The 19,730-nt window shown below is 35.5% G+C and overlaps 2 protein-coding genes across 3 annotated transcripts in view; both read left to right on the forward strand.

Moving 5' to 3' along the window:
- The window catches only part of nck2a (NCK adaptor protein 2a), a 60,751-nt gene extending 58,188 nt beyond the window's left edge, over positions 1-2,563 (forward strand). For both annotated transcript variants that reach the window (XM_079427559.1, XM_079427558.1), the window contains one exon: positions 1,038-2,563. In XM_079427559.1, the coding sequence (XP_079283685.1) occupies positions 1,038-1,232 (195 nt within the window). In that variant the 3' untranslated portion in view covers positions 1,233-2,563. The remainder of the gene's footprint in view (positions 1-1,037) is intronic.
- Positions 2,564-15,769: 13,206 nt separating this feature from the next.
- ecrg4a (ECRG4 augurin precursor a) lies at positions 15,770-19,397 on the forward strand. The gene is made up of 4 exons (XM_079426464.1): positions 15,770-15,917; positions 16,923-16,967; positions 17,186-17,349; positions 18,794-19,397. The coding sequence occupies exons 1-4, from the start codon at positions 15,848-15,850 to the stop codon at positions 18,941-18,943; spliced, it is 429 nt and encodes a 142-aa protein (XP_079282590.1). The 5' UTR covers positions 15,770-15,847; the 3' UTR covers positions 18,944-19,397.
- Positions 19,398-19,730: the final 333 nt, after the last annotated feature.

The following is a 19,730-nucleotide window of genomic DNA, read 5'->3' on the forward strand; positions in this document are numbered from 1 at the left end:
AAATGGTTGAGAGTGTGTGTTGTGTCAGGGTGACACTGAGAGAGAGACTTTTAAACATCTCTTTAATCACTAGAAACAAAACAATCAGCATTTATTAATTTATGTACTGTTTTATTTTTTTGCATTACAGCTTAAGAAATCTCTTAGGCCTTATCCTTTTATGTCAGTTTTACAGATTAAAAAAAAAAATCCTAGAACCAGTTCATTTGTAGGGCACTGACAACATAATTTTATATAATTAGGTTAATAATTGTTAATTACAACATAAAAACATCTAAAGATACATACACGTGGTCTTATAAATGTTTGTTCTGGAAATAATCATTTTACACAAATTTGATAATGCTTATGAATCATTAAAGGTTTTAGTAACACTTTATAATAAGGTCTCATTTGTTAACATTAGGGAGTGCATTTACATGAACTAACAATTTACTAACAATGAACTATATATTTTTACAGCATGTTAATTCATTGATAGGATGAACAAACAATAAAAGATTTTTTTTTTACAGCATTTATTAATCTTTTTAATGTTAGTAAATATAGTCATGTTCAAAAGATACAACTTAAAATTTTAATAATGTATTAATACATTTTGGACTTAATATTAATTAAAATTAATAAAGGGTATACAATTGATGTTGATGTTAACTAGTATAGTTTTTAACATTGGTTAATTCACAACTAACAAACTAAGCATGAACAATATATTTTGACTTTATTTGTGTTAGTAAAAATTGTCCATGTTAGTTCATGGAAAAGTAAATCGTTAAAAAATGCATAATACGAATTCGATCAGAGATCTTGGAAGAATAAAACCTGGAAATAACAAAGAACAGTTTAGTTCAATACAGAAATCTTGGATGAAGTTGTACTGCCCCAGAAGGCTATGTCCTCTCTTGGCTGCTGCGTGGCTTGGTGTCAGGCTTTATTTTATTTGAATCAATGCTACCATCTGGTGTTTAGATATTGAAAAGCAACAGCAACAACGTCCCATTCATTTATCTCTCTCTGTCTGTTTTTTTTTTCTCCAGCCCAACGATTTTTCAATTTCTCTGAAGGCTGTGGGGAAGAACAAGCACTTCAAGGTGCAGCAGCAGGACGGAGTATACTGCATCGGTCAGCGGCGTTTTAGCAGTATGGATGAGCTTGTAGAGCACTACAAGAAAGCACCCATCTTCACCAGTGAGCAAGGAGACAAGCTCTATCTTGTCAAGCCCTTTGCCTGAATTTGTCGCAGACGTTACCTCTCCCCCTGTGCACCTCCGTTCCTTTCTTCTTTCTCTTGCTCCTTTCAGAAGCAACTTCAAGGACTATTTGACATTTCAAAGCCCAACAATGCCTCCACTCCTGTTGGGAGCAGTTGCAACTTAACATTCTTTTAAACAGAGATGTCCGTCCTTGATATATGTGCCCTGTTGTTGTTTTTTTAACTGATTTACAGTCATTTTGGAATAGAAAAACAGAATGGCATTTCCCTGAGCAACATCTGTAGAACTCTCTCCCAGCCTTTGGACAGCTTTGGACAACCTGTTGCTGGTTGATCCACAACCTCAACCCACATTATATTGGTTTACATTTCTCTGCACAAAAGAGCATTACAGAATGTACATTTGTAGCTCTTGTACTGAATTAGCAGAGGTGAATAGATTCATGTGCATGACTTAACCTGGATCCTTCAAAGCAGGTGAACAGTGTGATTTGGTTCCCTACAGATGGTGTCTCCATTCATAGAGCTCATCCGAAGGCCATGCAACTTCTCTATGTGTGTTCATATTGCAGCTGCCTATCGCATTACACTGTCTGAATCTGAATCCAAACTGATAATTGAGATGCCAGTCAGATTTCACCCTGAAATAAAGCGGTGCTGTCCCATCCTCTGAGCCTTTACAAACACTGATTTTGCATCTACAGTCCCATCCCGCATACATGAAGGCAGTGTTTGCTCCTACAAACGCAAACATTTACAGCTTTCCAGGTATTTCTCTTGGATCTGAGTCACTTCAGGGTTTCTTCAGAATCAGGGTACTTTATAAAGGGAGATAAATGCCACAGTTATGACAGGCGTTAAAAGAAATGGGGGTAAAGAGAGAGTGTAGCTATTAAGAGAGAGTAGTTTCTGTAGACAAGGAGAAAGTTTGAATGTGTGTCCTTTCAACCAAATGTGCCATCCACTTCCAGTTCTGCTACTATTGATGTCTTATTGCACCTCACCAACACGTCTGCTCTCAGTAACACATAGTTGATTGTGAACACTAATTCAAGAGTAAGAAAACAAAATATGATTTTATTTCTTTTGTCAATTACTCTGTTTACCAATAAGAGTGTTGGTCAAGGGGTTTTCAGATTTTTTTTTTTTTTATCTATTTGTCTGAATGTTATTGAGCAATGTTATTTAATTCCTCTTTCCACTGTATGTACATATATATATTAAAAAAAATATGGTGCATATATGAATCGTTTAGATCCAGCATTATGGTACTGTATTGAGGACAGTGTGGTGAGAATTGAAATACTTTTGTTCAATAAAAGTTTTGCAAAATAACTTAAAATGACCTTCTATGTTGTTGCCTGTGCTTTCTTTTCTTCTGAAGAGAATGAATGTATTAGTTCATCAAAACACCTCATGACTGACATTTTAAAATAAGTCATATTTTTACAAAATATGCATGTCATGAGTGCCGTTCAACAGTGGATGTCACCATCAGACAGCTCTCGAGTAAAACAGAAAATAACCTTTCCAGGTTTATCAGACCGTACACCATATTTAACCTATTGTCAACGATAACGTTATGAAGAGTCAAGCGCCTTCTTATCAAAACAGTAATAGCCTATAACAGCCAATATATTACTTAATTGCAGTAGGCTATTTATTTACAGTGAATTTCATTTTTTTAACAGCTGAGGGGCATATTGTAACATGACCATATGACAGCCTAAAATGTTATCTGATCTTATGAAAAAAAATATACAAGACAAACTAAAATATTTTGTCAATAAAATAAAAACAATTATTTATTTTAAATAAAATAATGGCGTTTTTTAATAATTAAAATTCATCTGATTTTTGAGTTTGACAATGAACATATTGCAACCATGCCTGGGACGGCCCATATAAACAAGCCAAAATGCTTTCCATGTCTTGAAATAATAATTGCTGAACATTAAACAATGATTGTCAGTCTTTATTCACCGGTTTCTCCTCGTTTCTCATTAAAATGTATTCAAGTAATTAGTGTGAATTGCATCGCTAATGTCATAGAATAGCACGGCAGGGCAGATTGTAACGCAGTGTTACCCCATCTTACGTTAACGCAACTTACCCCAAATGCGCAACTTTCATTTTTTTTTTATTTTTGTATTTAATTCATTATTTGACGTTCAGAAAACTGCCCCAGAATTAGCTACAGAGCTAAATTTCATCTGCTGTCCCTGAGCAGGAAAATACAAAACAAATTATGTGACAAAAAACATCAGTATAATACCATTTACAGTAAAATCCCTCAAAATTTGAACAGATAAAAAATATTTCTCACATAGAAACTACAATCCAAATTTCTACAAAATATCCCCTATAAATAATACAAAGCATCATCCTACAAACAATTATAAAAAATGTACAACTCTACAAAAAAATACAAAAATACTCAACACCTGACGTTTTTAACCATGATTTCAAATGTAGCTTAAATTGTGCTAAAGTAGAACACTGTCTTATAGTAATTGGTAAATTATTCTAGTTATTAACAGCCCTTACAGAGAAAGCTGAACGACAAAATCAGTAGCTATAGAATTCACTACGCAATCACCTCTAGACGAAGCTCTAGTTTGTCTTATATTTTCAGTACAAGAAAAAACTAATTCCTTCAAGGGTGAAGGTGCAAGATTGTTAACAATTTTGTGCATTAGACAACAATTATAAAACACAAAATTGTCAAAAGTAAAAAAAAATGTACTTATCAATAATCAAACAATGATGATACCTGCAAGGTTTCCTATCGAATACTTTTAGACCTTTATATACTTTGTATAAACTTGCTCTAAGAGTAGATTTTCCTGCTTGCGACCATGAAGTATTACAATAAGAGAAATGAGAAAAGATCAAATAATTCAACAAAACTCTTGAAGCTTCTATTGAAAGTTGACTCCTTATAAATTGAAAGTTTCTAAGTTGAGGTGACACTGCACAAACTATTTTTCGAACATGCTTTTCAAACGTTAAAGGAGAATCTAAAATAACTCCAAGATACTTAAAATCTGGTACAATTTGTAATTTTTCACCATTAACTAATATAGCTGGTTGGACCTCCTCCTTTTTAATTTTAAAATGCACACATGCACTTTTACGAACATTTAATGTTAAGCAGCACTAAGTAAACCAATCAAAAATTTTTGTCATTGCAATAGATAATTTTTTTGCCACCTTTTCTTTTGTTTTGTCATGTACATAAATCACAGTGCCATCTGCGTACATTTGAATATGTACATCAGGACAAACATCTGGAAGATACATTCAAATACAAACTAAAGAGTAATGGCCCTAGGGTTGACCCCTGAGGAACCCCTGTGAGACAATCTCGTAAAGAGGATATGTATGTATTAATCCGGGTACACTGTTTCCTTGATGTAAGATAAGACTCAATACATTTTATTGTATCTTCTGAAAAATTTAAATGTGATAATTTAGATAATACAATTTTGTGATTTAGTGTATCGAATGCCTTTCGTAAATCAAGGAACACAGCACCCACAGCCCCACCCTTATCTAATTTGGACCAAATTTGCTCAATAAAATAACATACAGCAGTTTCTGTCGAATGCTGTTTGCGAAACCCAAATTGCATAGGACACAATAAATTATGTATATCTACGAAATTCACAGTTTGATCAGTTACTACTTTTTCTACTATTTTAGACACTACTAATAGAATTGAAATCAGCCTATAATTTACCACATTAGTTAGACCACCTGTCTTAAAAACTGGGGTAACTAACCCCGTTTTCCAACAACTTGGGAATGTAGTTTGTGTAATTGATAAATTCACAAAATGAGTAATTGGTGCTAAAAAGATATCACTATTTTTTTTTTTTAAATACAGTATAAACCATCTATGTCTTTGTCATTAAAATTTTTAAAATCTTTTATAATATTCTGAATTATACTCTCTGTAACTGATGTCAAATGAAATGCAGATTTTTCTAAATTCACTGATTTAATTTCTTTGTCTTATTCCAAATGTATCACTCAAAGTTTGAACTGAGTCAACAACGTAATTATTAAATACATCATCAATTTCATCAGGTTTATCAATTATACTTCCTTTAAAATCCAATTCTAAACATTTATTACATGATTTAATGTCTTTCTTTATCAATTTATTAATAGTTTGCCATACCCTTTTACTACTGCCTTTAGCCTCATTTAGAATATTAACAAAAAATTGTGCCTTAGCCTGCCGTAATGTCTTAACTACCTTATTTCTTAAACTATTAAAAAGAAGTCGATCTTGTTGCAAACCAGATTTTATAGCTTTTTTAAGGCAGTATCATGCTTTGTCATGAGTATCTATACCTGTTCATTAATCCATGGTAAATGATTCTTTCCAGACTTATTTCTAACTAGTTTTGTATATTTATTCCTTAAATTCTTTTAGCTTCTCAATAAATATTATATGTGCAGTAACCAGGTTTTCAGAAGATAAAAGTGATTGCCAATCAATTTGTCCAAGCTCTTCTCCAAAAGCACTCATATCCTTTTTGGTATAATTATATATAATTCTGGTTACTCTGATTAGTATTATGATATTTCTATTCTTATTCAGCTTCCTAGAAACAAGTATTAAATTGTGATCTGATATTCCAGTTAAAAAATGTAAAGTTTTTGTAATTCTATCTGGTTTATTAGTAAAGATGAGATCTAGTAAAGTTCGAGAAGGAGCTGTAATTCGTGTAGGGATTTGTGTAAAATCATGTAATTGAGTTATTTCCGTCAGTTTCTTTTTGGTCGTTTTATCAGACCAGTTAAGATTGAAATATGGGCCCAAAACAATACACTCTTTACTTATCTCAATTTCGTTAAAAAGTTTTCTAAAATGATCATAAAATTAAATATCAGATGAAGGGGGCCTATAAACTACAACAATGGTAAAAGACATTTGAGAAGATAAAGTAATTAAAACAGCAATACATTCAAAATCATTTCAGCATTCAAGATTAACTTATAAAAGGATCTTTAACATAGATAAGAAGCCCTCCTCCTTTGCCATTTTTCTATCTTGTCTGAAATATTTATACCCAGGCATTGCTAAAGATGCACTAGGAAAAGTTTTAGTAAGCCACGTTTCACAAACACAAGAAGTCTAAATTTGAGTCCATAAGCAATTTTTCAAGTTGTTCATGTTTTGATAACATACTTCGAACATTTAAATGTTCTCCTAGAATACCTTTCGGTTTAGCCCCACAATCCCAGATTATTTTAGAATGGTTCACCGTTTGAAAGTATTGCAGCTTGCGATGCTTCTCAACGGCTGACGTCGTGGAAACTCCTCTAATACACTCCGGCAACACATCCAAACCACAGTTAACCCCGGCTTGATCACCAATGGCCATCATAGGAATCTCAGGTGAATCGCCGACAAACTCCGACAAAACAACCAGGCCGCGATCGGTCTCGGCTTGATCACCATCACCTGGCGTGGACCGCAAAACGCCTCCAGATGCAGCACCATGATCCAAAACAACACACCGAGCACCACCGATTACACCAGGGCCTGGGTTGAGCTGAATATCACCAGCCAGGAGAAGCGTTGTCATCAGATTTTCTCTGAGGCCGTACAAAACTATCTAAACGGATAAATAACAGATTGGAGATATAATATAATTTTAAATTAGTAATAAAAACTGAGATGAAAAATGTACTTAAGCCAGACATGTAATTTTACTATGGTAAAATAAATGTTCAGCGATATGACTTTTGAATTTTGGCGCACTTTTTTCTCTATATAATATTAATATGGTAACTAGTAAATACTGTAAATTTGGTTATGCTAGCATGTGTGGAAATATTTTTAAAAAAGTGTGTTACAACTAACCGCGCGTTACTTTGTGCCCCGTGCTCCCCTACCAATCATACTCAGCTGATGAAACATCTTTCAAAAAAACAAAAAATTAAAATCTCCATGAAATAGTTTTAAAGCAAGTTGTTAGTTACACGTGATCTAGGACCCAGTGCATTTTATCCTTCACAGCTTTTTTGTGTAGCTACTCATCAATGTTCAAATTAAATTCAAATTCTATTTTATTTTCATTATGTTGTGCTTCTTTACAACAAAAAACATAATGCAAATTTGTCGAATTTAATCAGTTTAATACCCTTATAATTGGTGATCATCATCTATTCACAATGTTTATTAGATATTTAATAACATATTTACTAGAGTTAGTAATAATTTTGGAAAGCAAGATTTGGCATTTAGCCTAGCTATTGTGAATAGATAAGAGAGAGTAAATGTACATTCAGACCAAGAATGACAGCTAACTGTAACAATATCTGTAACCATATGGTTTTAAAAATCACTCTATGCCTAAAGCCAGCATCTCCAACAAATGATAAACTGATGGTCTAAAGCAGACCACAACACAGCTCAATCATCAAAGTGGGAAAAATATTGTTGGAATCACTTTCACAACAAATTTCCCCAGCCGATGTACCATAAAACACTGACAACCTATGTTTAGACAATGTTATAGTCTCTTTGGATTAGACATAGTTATTGTCATAATTATTGTTCATGGTGTGAACGGGCCTTAATATGAGAAGCATCAAAGTAGCTTGTCATGATGGAACAGTGATATTTAGTTTAGTGTCACTATACAATGCTACTTATGCAGCTAAATATTTTATTTATTTATTTTTCTTTTTTTAATTAAATTTCTAGAGTGCACTTAAACCAGGCTTTCGCATATGATTTGTACTCTGTAATCCAAACTCTGCTGATTACCACTTTGTCTGGTTGTCACTTTCTTTTGGATGACCTGAAATTTGCATAGCACCGTCTTAGAGGACAAAAGACATCCTGTACAGAACGAAACAATTTAGTGCAAAAAAAAGAGGAACTTTTGTTCTTTTGGATCAACCTTGGATTCTTTTCACCATTTAAAACTATCTGCAATCCTCATTCACATGCACTGTTTGTACTGATGTGTGATTGGCAGAGTGTTTTCTCAGACAGGACGATCATTATACTCATTGCTGCTGTGAAGGTGAGTTCAGTCTTTGTCTCTCTGTCTGCTGACGGCATATGGTTTTCACTCCCACTCCTGAAATCTGTCATGTCAATAAAATGTTGTATAAACATGAATGACATTGTGACCGGTAAATGTACCACTGAGCTGTTTTTCTTCTACTTCTGCTTGTCTACCTGGATGTTTCTTCTGTCGGTGCAATCACAAACGGTCCCTCACCGCTGAAGTAACATGGGCATGTTGATTCTGGCTTAGAGGGAGAATGTGATGGCATCTTTTCTGGCAAAAAGCAAAGCACTCTTCATGTTATTTTGCTGGTCAGTAGCACTTATTTGAGAGGGACAGACAAGCTCGGATTTCAGAGTTTAGACTCACTCTTGCAGGCTTTTCTCTGCTTCTAACTTCTAGGTAAGTTTCCTCTCGTGGACCTGACAGCATAATTTGAAAAACTGATATTTTTATACTTTAGTAAAGATGTTTATAGCCCTTTCTATTTCTAATAAATGCTTTAAATGCGAGTATGCTTTCTAGCAATCACATTAAGATATGAATGAGGTGTTTTCACTTGGTTTCTGCCGAGGGTCCCTTAGGTGTGACTGGCTTGCTCAAACCTACGCAAGTAAGCTAACCGCTAACAACGTGACAACAGAACCTACAACTAACTCTACTTGGTTAATACTTTTAAATGACATGCACTATCATATAAAAAAGGCATTTAATTTGACATTTCAACACTTACCGCTGAATCCGTTGGACTGGAGGAGATGAGAGAGCTCAGTCAGACGACGCAGCACACGGAGGCGGGAAGGAATTCACAGTAGTTTCCTGTAACTGCTCAGCCTACATTATTTTCACAGTAAAATTACCGAATATGGTATTATACTGTGAAAATCACAGTAAAAGCCTGTAAAGTGATAATAATGTAATTTACAATGAAATATTACAGTTGCATGCTGTGAAATCCCAGAATTGTTTTTACAGTGTAGCTCATCACCTCAAAATTATTCAGCCATCCATTAAATTAGTTTCAAATAGTATACAGTTCGGTCTTTGTTCGTTTGCCCATTCTACACTTGAACAGTTCAATAAAGCTCACAGTTGAGTCTGTTAAACTAGAATGATGAGTCTCTTTGTTTTTGTCCACATGGTTTTCACGATTAGATGAATTTTGCTTTCTTCTTTCAAAAAAGGAATCAATTGCTTTCATCTGTCAAACAAATACTAGACTATAGACCTTAGAAAAAATAGTACTAAAAAGTTTTTTGGAAACCAAAATTGGACAACTGAAAAAGTACACTTAGGTTTAGAGCCTATTTAGCTATACGAGCTTATTCGTTTTGTAGTGCGATGCTATTATCATAAACCTAATTAGTTTTTGCAATTATTCTGTCCCATGATCTGTTCAGCACACAGGGTGACGTGATGTCTCATATTCGTGTGTTTGCGCTTCTCTGCACCTTTTTGCTGATTTGTTTCTGTGAAGCAGGTAAGATCTTAGTTCTCTCCCATCTGTTGATGTGATTAACTGTTCTTAAGTATTTATTTTATTGCTGCTTATTTAGCATGTCCTGGTCTGTTTCAGCTTTAGCCAGATCCATTAACACCACCAGACTAAACAGTCCAAACATTTGGCCAGCAAGTCTGGCTCAGTAGCATTATAGTCGCTAATTACACAGGCTTTTTGCCAATAAAGACTTTAAAAACTAACCGTGGAACTTATTGAACATTATGTAAGAGTGCTCTATCAGTCATAACAGCACATACTTCACAGCATTGAAATGTTTTCTTCTCTGTTCCACTGTAGTTGAGAAAGAGGGAGATATCTCAGATGAATGATATTCCTGTGGAATTACTTGCTTTGTTTGCCAAGGGTCTTAAATATTTGAGATTCTCTCACTGATGAGAAATGATCTGTTTTGAGAGCTAATAAAAAAATAAAAAAAAAGAGTTAAATATTTAAGACTTTATATTTAAGTTTCTTCGGTTATGGAAAGTTTTCAACAGTGGATTTTAAAGGGGTCATTGGATGTGACATGCACTTTTACAAGTTGACTGAACTGAAATGTGTTGGCAGTGTGCGCACACAACCACCCTATAATGATAAAGATCCATCCAGTGTTTTTTTTATTTTTTAAATCTCGTTAAATCATTTCCCCTTTCTCAAATCAAGCCGATCTCAGATGCCTGTTTGTGGGATGTCACACAGACCCAGGCCCTCCCACAATTGTTGATTGACACTAGTGCTTTGCCTTAGACCCGCCCTGAGTGACCTGTCATCAGTCAACCATTGTTTCACCGCCGGAGCAGATGTAGACAAGAACGTCTCCTAAGCGATTGAGGTGTTTGTTGTTGGATGTAATAATGAACATAGCAGTCATCATTTACTCCTGACATCTGAGCCGCTGAAGACGCAGTGGATTACATTTGTTTCTGTAGGGAATGCGCCCCCTGATCTACCTAAATCGAATTTTATCTTCGCACGAATCATTCGTGATCCAGCTTCACCTCCAGAAGAAGTGAGTGTAAGGTTTTTTAATGAATCTTTGCAAATCACCTTTCCTAATAATGTGCTAGTTAGCAAGTTTCACGATTAATGCGTATACCCGACTCGGAAGAGAGGGGCGGTGTGAGCAGAGCTCGTTTGCATTTAAAGCACCATGCAATAAAACGGCTTGCTGCTGACAGAGCTGTTTTTGACAGGGTAAAAACAGTGCTGTTTTACACTACCATTGAGAAATTTTAACCAAACTATGTTACAGATATTTCATTAAGACCCAAAAGAATCATATCAACTTGTGGAAAATGGGCATCCAATCACCCCTTTAAGTAAGTAAATAAATAAATAATTACTTGGACCAAAAGCATTAGTTGTGGTGTAAATGACGCCACAACGTTATTTGTGTAAAATTGAAATAGTTTATTTAATCAGCATGTTTTTTTAAGTAAACATATTTTTATGATTTTTTTGAAAAGTAAAAAAATTAATTGTGCCCATCATTGAAGAAATACCCTTATTTCAGGGTATTAAGTTGTTTCATCATCTTAAAGATTGATAACACTACACAACTTTTGCTCAGATTTTTGCCCAAGTTTACAGTTTGAGTCAATGCTGGTTGCCAAAAGTCTGAGAAAACCGTGTACAGACACAGACTCTGATATTTTAGCTTCAGACAGCTCCATGTAGTCATCAGGGATCACATATGTTTGATATTTTGAGCCGATTTTAAAATTATTTTTGTTTTCATTAGTCACATCGTGTCTCCTATTGAAAAAGGCACGTTTTCATCTTGTGCTTGTGTTTGGAACAGTGTTTGATCCTCAGTTATGTTGCCCAGTTTATCTCTGTAACCATTCACAAAGTCTGCCTGTAGTGTTTTAAAAGTTGTGAAATGTATTCCAGCTTTTAAGTGTTTCTTTGTCTGTAAGGTGTTCCAGCTCACAAGGAGATCAGGGCGAAGAGGAGTCTCCCGTACTGGAACCTCTGGTCCTCTGATTTCTACGGCTGGGTGAATGAGTTGAGATCTCAGAGCGGATATGACACGCTACTGGACTTGGCGAGAAACTATTGGGCTCACTTTCCCATTGCTAGTTTTCTAGGTTACGGAAGCACCCCAGGGCAAAACGACCATCATCCAGAGCTGGAAGTTGAAGACTTAAAATAACATGGCACTGGGCTTCCTCTGTATGCAGTTTTCCCCTCCATTAGCTGCCTTGATATCTATTACAGTACATGTCTTTTCCTTATGGAGCATCATCTTGTGCCCCCCCCCCCCCATCTGTGAATCATTTCTACAGATTTTTCTCTCGCTCACTCTTTTATTCTTGCACACTAACTGTCTGCGCAAATGATCCATGTGATTCAAAGATGTTTGTTGTTAGTACAACTTTAAGCACATTTTGTAAATCAATGATTTGAAATGTAAGTACAGCAATAAATGCAGTTTGCGAAAAACATTTGGATTTATTAGACCAGAGTTCAGGAGCTCAAGCTGTTTCATAATTACCTTATTAACGTATTGTGATAATTTAACAATTGAAGAAAACAATAAGCTTCTCCCAAATGGATGTTTATGCAAATGAAGAAAACGAGGCCTGGTGTGCCTCATTCATATAATACATATTTTGTTTTTTCAGTACCTACAAATTACAATAAATTATTATGACTTTAAACATGCTTGTTTAAAATAATAGCCATTTTCAAGTTTTCAGTTATAACTGACACTTGCCATGCTTCAATGAAATACTGGAAGATAGCACTAATAGCTTTAAAACGCCAAACGCACAGCACTTAAGGCAAAAGGATCTAAGACTTCTTTAGATGATTTGCCATTACTGCTGTGATACCAAATTGTCTCCTCACAAGCCTGTAGTCTGAAATTGGGATTTACTCCCATGCTGTGGGAAGAGCTTAGTTGTGGAGGAGTTAAATTACATAGTTTTACATGGTGTGCTCTGCTGACTGATTTCATGTTTCTTCATGTTCGTTTATGGCCTACCATTCAGCTCCATGTTTGTAGGTTTGATTTCTTTTTCTCGTCAGGCTGTGTTATCTGTGCTGAACATCCGGCTCAGAGTTCTTTCAAGTGAGTCAGCTTTTAATCACTTTCTCACCATTTAGTCTTCAACTGCAAAATGTCATCATTTAAATCAAATATTCCTGAGGTTTAGATGGATGTGAGGGTGAGCAAATTATGACACTATTAACATTTGAGCAGGCTTTATAGATTATTGCTTTCTTTGATTATTTTTACTGAAGAGACCAATTTGACATGATAAAAGTAAATTCTGTTGAGTACTTTTTCTTTATACCAATTATTTCGGTTATATTTTGAGTGACTATTTTCCTTCATTCAATCATGTAACGCCTAACAGCCAAAGCAAATCTCTGGTAAATACTACCGAAAACATCATGAAAAGGTTTTTACAGGAACGTCAGCACTGAATTTATTTTTGTCAATCTGCACAAACTGTTTATGCAAAATAAGGCAACCTTGCACACCAGAAATAGGTGTGATGAATATCTAATGTTGTCCATGCTGTGAAGTGCAAGCAATTTGGTTTGTGAAATAAAAATTATTATTTTTCCTACTGAGCAGAGTGGTGCTCTTTCTGTCCAGACTGAAAAAACAGCCCATCTGAAATTTGTGTTTCCGTTTATTGGAGTGATGCTGTTCTGAAAGTCAAGTGAAGTGAAGTGACATTCAGCCAAGTATGGTGACCCATACTCGGAATTCGTGCTCTGCATTTAACCCATCCAAAGTGCACACACACAGCAGTGAACACACACACACCGTGAACACACACCCGGAGCAGTGGGCAGCCATTTATGCTGCGGCGCCCCGGGGAGCAGTTGGGGGTTCGGTGCCTTGCTCAAGGGCACCTCAGTCGTGGTATTGAGGGTGGAGAGAGCGCTGGACATTCACTCCCCCCACCTACAATCCCTGCCGGCCGGAGACTTGAACCCGCAACCTTTGGATTACGAGTCCAACTCTCTAACCATTAGGCCACGACTTCCCATGGACAAAAAGATTTAAACTATTTACGTTCTGAGAATAACCGACTATGAACCAACCAAACATTCACTTATGCAGAGTTCGGGTCTTTCCAATTTGAATAAGTAGCTTGCGTCATTAAAGCAACAGCTCTGCTCATCTCTTCTCAAAAAAAGTACACTGCAGTTGCTTGATATTACATTTCTAACATTAATTTTCAAATGTAACAATCCTGTAAAACTATACTAACTATGGCAGTAATTCATATGAAACATCATCATTTCAAAGTACGAATACAACTGCACCGAATGGATGGCCTCAAAAAAAAAAAATGGAGGGAAGACAATAGCTTTGAGAAGAAGGAAATTATAAATAAAACAGGCAGTATTATAACACTCCAAATTATTATCACAATCCAAATTTCAACCATTTTTTCTTTAATTTAAAAAGCGTTGGGAGGAAATGACTAACAGTGATTCATTAGATACACAATACTCATAAATCCATGCATATTCACAATCACTTATGTAAGCACTCAGACAGAGCAAGAGACACAACCCTCACTCAACCACTCCATGATGCCAAACAAAAACTCTTCGCTGCATCAAAATCATCAGGAATAACAATGTAAGTGTTTGCGCAGTCACAAACTCTAGCTTGTCTTTCTTTTGATCAGCTGAAAGTGGATTGCTGGAAGGTAAACATCAGTAAAGCAGAGCCATCCTTTATCCTCAACAAAACAACAGACGAAGCTCAGTGTGTAGTAGTCTGATTTGGTGGAACTTGCTGGTGTCTTTCACTACCGGTGGTCTGTGGTCCTGCGGGCATCATATAAAGTACAACAACACATCAATCCAAACTTCGGAGAGGACAAATCCACTGGTACTGAGGTCTCAGAACCAAATACTACTGCTATTTGATTCAGTTTGATCACAATTCATCTCATTAGAATAAGATATCTGTACAAAGAAGTGAAGGTATTGTGCTCAGCTTCTAAAATCAAGCAACACATGATGGGGAGTGTCATAAATTAATAAAGTGGACTGGAATATGAATTATGGCTTCCCTCTGCTGTTACTCCTGCTCATGCAAGCTGATATAATCCTGTAGTCAGAAAAAGGCTCTAACGAGCCCCCGTTAGGTCTCCTGGAATACCTCAGACACAGCTAACAACCAACAAATTGGTCTAGCAGCAAATTAGTGTGTGCTCGCACTTCTACCAACCTCACCCCTTGGGCCTGTAAACTTAGTCTATGACCACAAATTGCCATCGCCTGTTTCCAGGCCGTATGGGGTAAGCTTCACCTCCACCGTCTGAAACAAAGAGCTCCAACAACTTCAGAAGGCGTTCAGTCCAAACAACTCCAACATATTCATCTGAATTACACACATAACAGTCTGCATTAGCTAATGCAAAAATAACCTTTTTTTATTATTTTGAATCTGTACATGACTAATATTTTGATTAATTTTGTACACACTGTAAAAAAATGATTTTATGAAGTTGTAAATAAAGATTACGCAGCTCTGCTAAAAGAGGTATTTATTCCAAATGCATGATTTAAGTTACAATCTGGAAAGGAGTGTATAAATAAGTCCAAAAAACTCAATTTTACATAAACACAATGTTATAAACGTTTTTTTTTTTTTTTTTTTTTTTAAATGTATGATTAAAGTTACAATCTGCAAAGAAGTGGGTAAATAAGTCCAAATACGCAATTTAATCTCAAAGAGCTTTACATAAACACTTTTTTGTAATTATTTGACAAATTTTCTAGCAATTTTCAAGGGAAACTGTTTCAAAGTACAGTAAATCAGACACAAAGGACTTGGCAACAGTTTAAAGAAGACAAACTAGTATCATGTTTCACTGTGAAAAGCTGCAATGCATTTAATGTGGAAAAATACACATGTGTAAGTACTTAAATATACAAGGAGACAAGGCCTTTCTGTTAGTCGACGTGATTTACAGTAATTTGCCAGCTGCAGTTTCCATCGAGAATGTTTGCGTGGGCTTCCCTCGGGCTCTCTCCTCCTTTCCCCTCTCTAAGAGTTTGCTAGCAGATCAACGCCATTGTGCAAATCGACAGAGAAGAAGACAAGAAATCATGGTTTCTGAAAAGTTTTACTTGCGCTTGCTCACATTTGTGACCCTATTGACTGTACTGGCACTCTCGGGTAACTTTTTCTTTCCTCATTCTTTCTTGCACTTTGCAGCTCACTTTGTCTTTCATTCAAAAATGTCTGCTAAAAGTTTCTTGCAGTCTAGTTATGTTTTAAGTATGAATGTGGGCGATTTCACCTGATAGAAAAAGTGGGAAAGGTCAGCAAATGTACTGTGGGCAGAAATTAATTGGATTGTTTGGTCTGTAGATGTGCACTTTAAAGACAAAGAATTATGTTCTTTCATCAAAAAACATTAAATGTGTGAAAGGAACAGTAAAAGCAGGAGTGATGCAAAGCTTATGAAACATGAACAGTTATGAAATCTCTGCAGTTGCATGTCTCACTAAAACATCAACAGTGATTTGGATGCCTACTTGCAAGTTAAGACTATTTGTTTTTCATCTTTGCATAGGCTTGTTTTAGCTTCTTGATCTCACTCCCTTCCCCCCCGTCTGATAGCTTCTGATTGAGTCAAACTTTCCAGTGCATGAAAAACTGTTTGGTTCTCGAATGAAGGCTTGAAAATACCAAACGTAGCTGAATGCTATTTACTTCAAGGACATTCTTTTGTGATGCTGCTTGTGTCTTACATTAATCATCGTGACAAATATGCTTTTGTATTCTCTGTGGATTTGGCTGAATATGTAGGAGCAACAAACAAACATAATGAAGGTGGTACAATCGAAAACAATAGAAATGTTGAATCAGAACTCATCTGTGGCCGGCATGACACATGACTGACACTAAAACAATGCAATAAACATTAACCAAATTAACTTCAAAAATGAACTTTTAAAAAATATGTACATGAAATATAATCATATGTGATGTGCCACGCAGGGAATTTTGAGAATGTCATTTTATTGTTTGCCATTTTAAATTATATGGTAATTTTTACTTGTACAGACCATAAATTTGACAGCAATTTGCAGTAAACAGGTTTTTACTGTAGTATTTTTACAGTTTTTTTGTAAAAAAAATATAAATCTTTATAACTGAGTTTTTTATATTTTCTAGATGTTGCAAGTGAGAACACTCTGGAAAAACTGTTGATGAAAAAAGGTGATTTTTTTATTTTGTTATCAAAATATTCACAAATGCAAGAACATATGGAACGCTTCTCAATGTTTTCTGAAAACATGTTTTCTGTCTGAGTTTTGCTAAATTTATCTTGTTTAAATTATGTTTAGATATCTTCTGAAAACGTTTTACTTGTACTCACTGATATTAAAATAACTACGGGTGTGCATGACCTATCGATTGGCTTTGTCTCCCACTAGTGGACGGTGATGTAAAGCCGGCTGCAGCCGTGGCTGTGACTCCCTCCAGGGCCAAACAGTTCCTGGCCTCCCTTAAAAGGCCCAAAAGGAACGTGTGGGACCGTAGCCGCCCTGATGTTCAGCAGTGGATCCAGCAGTTCATGTACATGGGCTTTGATGAAGCAGTGAGTGCTTGTTGTCAATTCTTGAAAATGAAATTTCTTAAAAATACTATAAAAAATACTATAAGCATCATTTGAAAATGATTTACAAGCATCAGGTACCTACTGATACCACACCTTTGTCATTTTTTATTTCACACTAACATGAATTTGAAAACTGTGCCACACTAAAATTAAGACAACCACATTAAGATGTTTCTGAAAATCTCTCATAATTTCATATTTAGTTACTATACTTAAGTAGGCTACAGTTTTTCGGAAATTTCTGCCTATAAATATTTTTTTGTTGACTTTTACTTTTATTTCTCTACATTTTAAAGGGGTCATCGGATGCGATATGCACTTTTACAAGTTGTTTGAACTGAAATGTGTGTTGGCAGTGTGTGTACACAACCACTCTATAATGATAAAGATCCACCCTTTTTTTTTTTTTAAATCTTGTTAAATAATTTCCCCTTTCTCAAATTGAGATGCCTGTCAGTGTGACGTCACACAGACCCAAGCCCTCCCACGACTGTTTGATTGACAGTAGTGTTTCAGCACAGACTGGACTGGTGTTTTACCTTAGACCCTCCTTGAGTGACCTGTCATCAGTCCACCATTCTTTCACCGCCGGAGTAATACAATTTTTACTATATGCAATAGCCTATGAGACAGCCCATGATCACTAGATTTTATACAGGTGTTAGCCTGTATAAACCAAATATTGGTAATATGGACGTTACTCCCTTTTGCTCTGGTGTGACTTCTCATTTTTGCAGACAATGCAAAGACAGAGTACAGTAACTTCAAAATAGGGGTAAAAATAAAGTTTGAGCTCAAGATTGTTTGTAATGTAGATCATTTCATTACTAAAACATCTAATTGTCAAATTTCCAGTTTCCTACCTATAATTAATTTGGCTGGACAAATAAAAAAGTCATTTTTTTCTCAGTTTCACACTCTAGTGAGTTAAGGTCTTTTGCCTTTGTAGGGCAGCGTAGTACAGGTTGCCAGAGCTCCAGAGTGAATTCCACCGCTTTGTATGACGTTACAATTTAGAACGCCTCAAAACGCTTTACTGTGACGGTTGGTTACAGTTTTGTTACTCAGATATTTTTGAAGGATGTAACCAATTCCATAAATATTAAATGAACAACACAAACTTAATAATGTGCAAATAACCAGTCGTTATTGCAAAATAAACACCAACAAGGTGCTCAGGTGGTCTCCCGATGAGAAACATCTGACCTCACTCAAATGGATTCTTCCAAAATAAATGAATAAATAATAGGCACGCAATATTCATTTGTGTGTAAATTCTCTTTTAGAAACTGAAAACCCAAAACATGAGCACAGCTGTATGTATGAATCTGCTATATTTTTTTGAATGTCCTGATTGACCAATGACTTTCAGACTTCTGGGATTTATATTTATATCGACCCTTTTTCTTCCCATTTCCTTCAGAGACTTGAAACGGATCTGGCCTACTGGCTGGACTACTACCGATCCAGTGACCAGGGTCGCCAGCATCACTATGATGAAAACTCTCCCATGGGGCCTCGCAGTGCCGACTCATACAGGCACGGGGCAAATGTCAACTATGACTACTACTAAAACGCCAAAGACATAACCGCTCTGATTTACCACACAGTGTGTTAGCTTGCTTCTGCAGCTTGTACTCATTTTGTGCTTTCTTTTGTAAATGGAAATAACAGAAAAAAAATCAAGAGAAAAAGGCCATTTTAAATGTTCACACATAAATGAAGAATATGATGACAACTTACCAGAGAAAATATCATAAAGGTAGTCTATAGAGTTGAGAACCATTGCCATATATCATATGATACCTTTATGTGATGAAAAGACTTCAATTTAGGTCATTGCCAGTAATCTTGCTGAATCATATTTTGAGCTTGACAGCCCCAGTCTTCATACACTTTCATTATATGGAATAGAACAAAAATGATGTTCTTCCCAAAAAAAAAAAAAAAAAAGTCATCTCTGGGTGCCTGTCTGGTGTTGTTTTCAAAAGGCTGGAAAGAGTTCTAAAATAAAGACCACAGAACCTAGGTTGTTTGTGTGTTTGTTTTTGAAAGAAATCATTACTTGTATTCAGCATGCACTAAATCGATCAGAAGTTACATTTATAATGGTACAAAATGTATTTTATCCAAATAACTCCAGTTCTTTTGAACTTTCGATTTACAAAATTCACAAATTGATAATGCATGTTTCTTGAGCAGCAAATTCACATAATAGAATGATTTCTGAAGGATCATGTGACACTGAAGACTGGAGCTTTGAAATTCAGCTTTGCAACACAGGAATATATTACATTTTAAAATATATTCAAATAGAAAAGAGTTATTGTATTAATATTTCACAATATTACTGTTTTTAC

This window comes from Barbus barbus (assembly GCF_936440315.1).
Source record: "Barbus barbus genome assembly, chromosome: 10".
NCBI classification, from domain to species: Eukaryota; Metazoa; Chordata; class Actinopteri; order Cypriniformes; family Cyprinidae; genus Barbus; species Barbus barbus.

Coding starts and splice junctions, on each gene's coding strand:
- ecrg4a (XM_079426464.1), top strand. CDS start 15,848: ATGGTTTCTGAAAAGTTTTACTTGCGCTTGCTCACATTTGTGACCCTA. Junction 15,918..16,922: donor GACTGTACTGGCACTCTCGG/GTAACTTTTTCT, acceptor TATATTTTCTAG/ATGTTGCAAGTGAGAACACT. Junction 17,350..18,793: donor ACATGGGCTTTGATGAAGCA/GTGAGTGCTTGT, acceptor CATTTCCTTCAG/AGACTTGAAACGGATCTGGC.